The following is an 8,248-nucleotide window of genomic DNA, read 5'->3' as shown; positions in this document are numbered from 1 at the left end:
TATTTAATAATTTAAATAGATAAATATCTATAAGAAAAATATTATCTGAGAAAAGAAAGTTGTTCCCTGCTAATCTGTAAACAATTAATTGAGCCATGGAAAATGACATGTAGGCAACTCTCTTTCCTTGGATAATATTTTTTCCATAGATATTTATTAATTTAAGTAAATAAAAATCTATCGGAAAAATATAATCTAAGGAAATGTTGTTGCCTGCATGTTATTTTCATGGCTAAATTAATTGTTTATAGATTAACAGGCAAACAACTTTCTTCCCCTAGATAATATTTTTCCTTCAGATATTTATCTATTTAAATTATTAAATAGCTATGGCACAAATACTAGCTCAGAAAAAGAAGTTGTTTACCTGTTAATTTATATAAAAATAATTTTGCCAAAGAAATTAACAGGTAAACAACACCTTTTCCGTAGCTGCCAATTTTCCTATAGCTTTTTATATTTTTAAATAAATTAAAACGTATAGAAAAAATATCAGTTAAGAAAAGAAAGTTGTTTACCTGTTAATTCATATAAAAATAATTTTGCCAAAGAAATTAACAGGTAAACAACATCCTTTCCTTAGCTGTCACTTAGCTTTTTAGATTTTTAAATAAATAAAAAACTATGGGACAAGTGACAGCTAAGGAAAGGATGTTGTTTACCTGTTAATTTCTTTGGCAAAATTATTTTTATCTAAATTAAAAGGTAAACAACATCCTTTCCTTAGCTGTCACTTGTACCATAGCTTTTCATCAATTTAAATAAATAAAAAGCTATAGGAAAAGTGATTGCTCAGGAAAGGAAGCTGTATAAATAAAAAAAAAATAAATCGCGACAAAATAAATCTGGACAAAATAAATTTTCTTTAATATCGAATAAATAAATAAATAAAATTAAAAATTCTATCAAGAATTCATTGAAATTGTTTTTTAAAATTATAAATCAGCAGATTTGGAGGGCTTTGCCCCCCCCCCAGCCCCTCTTCATGACCTGAAAATCACCCCCTCATTCATGTAACAATTTTCTTATTTTAAATATATTTTGTGCAGACTTTTTTTTTTTTAATTTATTTTGTCGCGATTTATTTTCTCCAAGTTTATTTGTCTGGATTTATTTTGTCGGATTTATTTTCTGTAATAAATTGAAATAATAGTGGCCAGTGACCGAGAAATTTAATTTTTTCTTCGTTTAGGCAATAACAAAACGTTGGGATGAATTAAACCTCGTCGAAAAAAAAAAACAAAAGTTGGATACAAAAGATGAAAATGAAGATAATAATGATGAAAATGAAGAAAATAATGATGAAAATGAAGAAAATAATAATGAAAATGAAGAGAAAAAAGATAAGATTAAAGAAAATAACGATAAAAAGAAAGAAAAGCAAAGTAAAGGAAATAAAAAACTGCATCGTAAAAAAGCTCCCAAGGAAATCCTTTATGCATGTCGGAATATTCCATTGCTTCCGGAACACGATATCAGAAAAGGCTTGGAAGTAATCGCTGAATTAATTGATCAGCATAAAAAAAATTGGCCTGATTTAGAAAAATTTAAAACATATGTTGTTAACCAGTGGTTAAACAAGCCACATTTACTTTCGAGCTTCGGGAGTATAACGAGAACGAATAATAAATCGGAGTCTTTCAATCATTCACTTGGAATAAGGATGGGCCTTGGACTGGGTGGCCATCGAAGACCAACCTTAGGGAATTTCTTATGTGAGTATAAAAGTTTACTAACTTATATTTGTTTTGTACTTTCTTTTCTTTTCGCAATAATTTTCTAGTTTCGTGAAATGAAAAAATTTATTATCAATTTTAATAAACGATATTAATAATTGAAAACCGTCATAATTAAAAAAAAGTTAACAAAGAAAAATTAAGATCTTTTCGTTTTGCAGATAATATTCACAATATCATAGCCACTGAAGCTGTAAAAATGACACAGCCGACAAGATTTCACAGAATCAATCGACAGCAAGAAAGCGATGAAAAAAATAAAAGAATAAGAGGCGCACAAAAAAAATTACAAAACGGAGAGTAAGTACATTTGAATTCACAAATTATCTGAAAATATGCTTCAGACATTCAGCTGAACCATCAATAGCTAAATTGCCATTGCTAGACTTCTTTGAATGGAAAACTTTTAATTTAACTTATTAAACATTCATATTTTATTTTATTAATTTCATAAGGATTGACGTGGAAGCATTTTTATATCAAGTAGCGACCGAAGAGATGCAAAACAATATAATAAACACGAGAGGTTGGGAAATGGAAGAAGAAAAAAAAAAACGAGAACAAGAACATGAACAAGAAAAAAAAGAGGAAAAAGAAAAAAAAAGACAAAAAGATACAGACTTTAAATTGATTGCAGCACCAGAAAAATATGAGCCTGAATATGAAAAAAGACAAAAAAACAGAGAAAAAAATAATCTAAAATAGTTTTTTATTTTTCTTTTGTTTATATCAATTTACTAGCTGAATCACAACATAACAAATTATATCAGAATTTCTTAAAAATAATTTTTTTGTTTGTAAACTTTGCAACGTTGAATCAACTTTTTTTCCATCCTCTTTATTATATATTGATTAATAATAATAAAAAAAAATTTTGATAGATAGACAAATTAGATTTTCATTAACATCATAATAATCTGGTAATTTTCAATAACACATTTATTAAACGGTGCTGATTTTGGATATACATATTATTAAATAATTTTTATTATCGCTCTGTGTTTTATTTTGTCAATTTTTTATTTTCATTATTTTTACTTTTGTTATTATTATTATAAGTAATATTTGTTTAAAATATCCTATGACCATTGCCAAAATAATATTTTAATAATAAAAAGTATGAAATAATTGAAAAAATAAAAAGTATAAAAAGAAATATGTTAAAAAATTAATTGAATTTACATTTTACTTGCATAATTTTTAATCATTATTTTTTTTTTTGAATTCGATCAAAAAAAAATTACAAAATGAATTATATTTTTTTTTTATTTATTGTCTGTAGGAATATTGAAACCTTTTTTATTTAAAAAAAAGTCAAATAACTGAAAAAAAAATATGTTGATAGACATATAAAATTATATACGCTACTTTTTAATGTCATGATTTTTTAGTGCAATTTTCAATAGCCAAGCTGATTAAAACGGAAGATTTTCTATTTTATGTGTCAGTTTTCAATTTATTTATATTTTTTTCCCATGTTATATTTCATTATAAATTGATTCATCAAAAAAAGGTGGAATGACATTATTTACATTTGCCATAATTATTTAATCAAAAAGATATTGCCAAATGTTGCTCAGGAAAGGATGTAACCCAATAAATAAATTATTAGTCTATAGATTAATTCCAGAACAACATTTTTTATAATAAATTGAAACTATTATGTAAAAGGCTGAGGAATTAATCTTGATTCTTGACTACGAATTACTTTATTCGGTTACATCCCTTTCTTAGATATATTTGCCAATACTGATTTAATCATATAATTATGGCAGAAATAGCGAAGAAAAGTATGTAGCTAAATTAATTGATTAATACTCCAAATTGATTTTCTTTGTAGTTTTTTTTTATTTTAATTAACAAATGTACAAATATGTACAAAAAAAATTATACAGCCTGGGTACCAGCCCATACGGCCAATTTTTCTTTATAGAGACCAAAATGCTAATGGTAACGACATCTTTATAATGTTGAAATAACTAAAATAAACTGATTTACCATATGAGAATTCAATTTTGGCTATTTACCGACAGGGGTGTTCAATCTGCCGATGTCCAATCTATGAATGTTCAATCTAGGAATGTTCAATTCTTGAAAGTGCAATCTAGGAACGTTCAATTCTTGAGTGTTCAATCTGCCGAGTGTTCAATCTCTGACACCCGAAAAATAGCATATCAAAAAGACGAAAAACAGAGGGAAAATGTTGACTCACTCTTCAACTTAAAAACTCGTAAAACCCCTTGATGAAATACAATTAAGAATTCTATATTTTTACGATAAATAATTGACATTACTCGACTTGAACTCAGGGGCTCGATTCTCAAATGCTTTTTTCTGGCCGTCCTCACAAGTCATAAAATTTTCTAGTAGAAACTTAAAACTGTCAAGATATTTTTGTAGATGATTAAAATAAAATGGTTGACAAAGAAATAAAAATTTTAAAATAACATTATTATAAAACAACTTATTTATTAGAAATAAAATTTATTAATTATTTTAATTATTAAAATAAAATTTATGATACAATTAATTTATAATGATCAATAAATTTATATGATATAATTACTTGTAGCCATTTTATTTAAAATATACTTTTTCTAAGGGCCAGTTTTTATAGGATCTCTAAATCTTTAATATTCACTTTTCTTAAAATGTATTTTTTATGTGAGCTGTAGGTTTCTACTATATTAATCATTATCGACATATTGATATAAAACATACCATTTTACCGACTGAAATTTTAAAATTGCTCCCGGCTTCAAAGACTCTAGATGTCACTCGTGCCATTGTTGTTGCTGTCACATTCTGTCAGCTGATGAGTACGCTGAATCAAAATAAACAACACATCATGTTTGTTCTAATTGTCCAGAAAATATTGCATTTAAATATATACTGTAAGTTTAAATTTGTTATTGATATTAAAATGACGATTCTCAAGTTATTATTATTATTATGATTACAGAGCTGATCATGAAGATCAAAAAGTATTGTTTAATCGTGAAATTATTTACATTTCGATTGGCAGCTCATCAAAATATACGATGGACATACTCATGAATTAAATATTGTTATTAAAAATTTTCAAAATAATGAAATTCAAAAGATAAATTAATAAATGATTGTCATAAAACAACATTATCATCAACATCAACATCAACTAAACCAGCAATATTATTAACATGAGAGGTACTTTTGTATCATCAAACTTTGATGGTTCATCAACAACTGATAGTTATATAAACCAACTTATGTGTTCACTCAATAATGTATCATGGCTTGAACCGCTTGAAGAAACAATTTGATAACAAAATTACTACTTTTTTTTCTAAAAATTACTCTTGTTATTTATTTTTGTAGTTTCGTTTATTATTAAAGTTTTTTGTTAAGCTCACATTTATTTTATACAGATAGTTGTAACTTTTATATAAGTTATATATATTTATATATATAAATAAATAACTTTTAGTTACAGTAATTTTTTTTTTACTGTATAAAAAACCTTTGCGAATTTAACAATTTTTTTTGATTTACTTATTATAAATGGTAAATTTTTTTTTTTTGATTTTACATGAGTAATATAGTTATTATTTTTATCATTACTCATGAATAGTACCCATTTTTTTTATTACAAGTTTGTACGATATCAATTATGTACTTTAATCTAATTTATAATTATGGCTAAATCTCGTATTAAATGCATCCAAAAATGAATTTCTTTAACCACGAAAGTGACAATATTAATTCAAATACAAATTTTTCAAAGAAACACAATAATTGTTAAACTGTTTGGTCCAATTTTATGACAATTATCAGCAAAAGTATTACATTAATAAATGGAATTATAAAACGAAAATGAATTTAAGACAATTTTCTTCATCATTATTACATTGATATTAAATTTAACATTTTTTCAACCTGCTGTATTATTTTAGTGTGAATTATCAAACACACTTTTTAAAGTGGTTCATATTTTTAATTTATTTTCAAGCAATTGTTTAATAATTTACTTTTTAATCAACTTTATGAATTTTTTTAATCAAAATGATATTACGTTATTAATAAGTGCCGGTTTTGTAATCCATAGTTAAGTCAACATGGTATAGTATAGTATAGGGAAGCGAAACGTTAGACTATACCAAAAAACTGTAACTATGGATTACAAAACCGGCCCTAAATGACCTGAAACATTTACAAATTAATATATGATAATAAAAAAGTTAAATATCACCAGTAATTGTAGCTGCTCAAACTCAGACATGATAACCACTATTATGATAATCAAATTATTGATAATCATGTTATTTTTACTACCTTCATTGCAAATTGATATATTAAATTGTGAGTGTTTCAGGTAATTCGGTAAATTTCAATGCATATCAGGGTCATTCCATAGTGAAAAATAATATTAATGATGTTGCTGTAATTAAAAAGGATGTCGACATAATGGACATGTCCTTTGTCTTAATGACCATTCTTGAAGACAATCAAGACAAAATTTGTGAAGACAAGCCAAGGCACGATCTGCCAAAGTATCACAAATACTGCAAGGTTCACCTTGATGATTATTAAACTGAACACCAAACTCATCAACATCTTGTCCAGGATTTTCATCATTATTCATTGCTATGAATATAAAAAAACATCATGTGTTTACTTGTAAAATAATAAAAATTTATGAAACATAAAAATGTAAAACAGTTGTCGATTAAAAAAAAACATACCAACAAGCTCTTCTTCTTGTTGTTGCTCTTCTTGTTGTTCTTCTTGTTGTTGTTGTTGTCGTCCAACTTGCTCAGCTTCTTGTTGTCCAACTTGCTCAGCTTGTTGTTGTTGTTGTTGTTGTTGTCCAACTTGCTCAGCTTCTTGTTGTTGATATCTTGGCTGTAAATGTTCTTGATACATGTTTTCTTGGTGGAGAACCAGTTGTCTGTTACCTGGCCGGATATATTCTTGAATGTTAACAGCAAAAATATCCTCGCCTGAAAATTTAATTTTTAAATAAAACTATAAACATTAAAAAAATTGATTTAAATTAAAATATATTATTTCAAATTACCATTAATATCAACTACTTCAGCTACTCTAAAACCTGGTGGTAAAGGCTGAGGACGTTCCAACAAATTATTTAGAAAAATTTGAAAGAAGTGGCTTAATTTCGCTAATCCAAGTTGACCACTAATTGCTTCTAAAAGTTTCTTCAATTGCTTATAAACTTTGCTTTTTTCAATGATTTTTGGTGAAAGAATAGAGATGTTTGTATTTCTTCTTAAATCATTGAGAGTTTCATGATTAGCTCCAATTATATATTCTATAAATAAAAGCAAAATTAATGAGTGATTAATATATTCTTTTTTTTTTTTTTTTTTGCAAATGAGATCAAGATAAATTAGCTAAAAAAAAAAGAAAGAGAGAGAGAGAGAGAGAAAGAAAGATATTAACATTTAATTGGAATAAATAAATTTTTTTTTTTCTTACCAATATATTTATATAAAGATGGCTCCATGGTTTGAAAACCTTTCAAAGAATCTAACAGTGTATCATTTTTTATTTCATAAAGACCAAGTTTAAGTTGTTGGACATGATCATTGTTTACGAGACAACTCATTACATCAGCTCCAAGTACACCAAGCCAGAAATTGCGAATTCAATCTAGTAATGGTTGACAGATTGTCAGTTTTTGTTCATCAAGTCCAGCAACAATTGTCATAAATTCAGCTCTATTATCATTTGACTTGGAATCAAAGACAAACAACATAATTTACGAAAAATTACTTTATTTTCGGGATCATGTAAATCAATATCAAAGATTGTTGCATCTTGACGATATGATTTTGTTTGTGAGTACCAAGTTGCATAAACTTCAGGCCAAACTTGGTGAGATACTTCCAAAAGATCCATGTCCCAATTTGTAAATACACGTGTAACATTTGGCAATTGTTCATTTATTAAATTTACCACTTGATTATACATATCTCTGGTTTTTTGAGAAACAAAAAACCAAAGACATTTGTATAATCTTCCATTTTCAACAGCATGAACTGTTATCACTTCACTTGTATCTGGTGGTGATTTATAACTAGAAGATGAAATGGTAATTTCAGTAACATCAACTAATTGTTGTATAATACGACCATCAAACAATATCATCAGTCTTTGATCATCAAGAACGTATAAATTTGATGTCATAAAATCACCATCACAAGTTAATAAAGTGTGCCATTGCTGAGAATTTAGAACATCATGGAATTCATCAAGATTTTGTACGTCAGGGAGATCTACAGATTCTCTACTCCTGTTGATTATTTTATGCATTTTTTCAGGGATCCAGTCAGGATCTTGATTGACTGCTGCTTGACATTCACGTGACGCTAACAATTCTTGGTAAAGAATTTTTTTTGGATTCAATGTTTCTGCAGCTCTTTTTCTAACATATTCTTTAGCAATATTACTTTCTAACAATGGATGTTCATCATGCATTGTGTGCATTCGAGTAATTGTCAAAACTCCATTTA

General features: G+C 26.7%; 1 protein-coding gene across 1 annotated transcript; it reads right to left on the bottom strand.

Annotated features, from left to right (window-relative positions):
- Nucleotides 1–6,159: 6,159 nt before the first annotated feature.
- Nucleotides 6,160–7,341, bottom strand: LOC122850874 (signal transducer and activator of transcription C-like). Its single transcript, XM_044149929.1, has 4 exons — nt 7,212–7,341; nt 6,793–7,044; nt 6,458–6,715; nt 6,160–6,359 (listed from the first exon to the last, which is right to left on the bottom strand). The coding sequence occupies exons 1-4, from the start codon at nt 7,339–7,341 to the stop codon at nt 6,160–6,162; spliced, it is 840 nt and encodes a 279-aa protein (XP_044005864.1).
- Between the last annotated feature and the right edge of the window lie 907 nt (nt 7,342–8,248).

This window comes from Aphidius gifuensis, linkage group LG3 (assembly GCF_014905175.1).
Source record: "Aphidius gifuensis isolate YNYX2018 linkage group LG3, ASM1490517v1, whole genome shotgun sequence".
In the NCBI taxonomy this organism is placed as follows: domain Eukaryota; kingdom Metazoa; phylum Arthropoda; class Insecta; order Hymenoptera; family Braconidae; genus Aphidius; species Aphidius gifuensis.
Note: the sequence above shows the minus strand (reverse complement) of the source record. Positions and strands in the feature narration are given on the sequence as shown.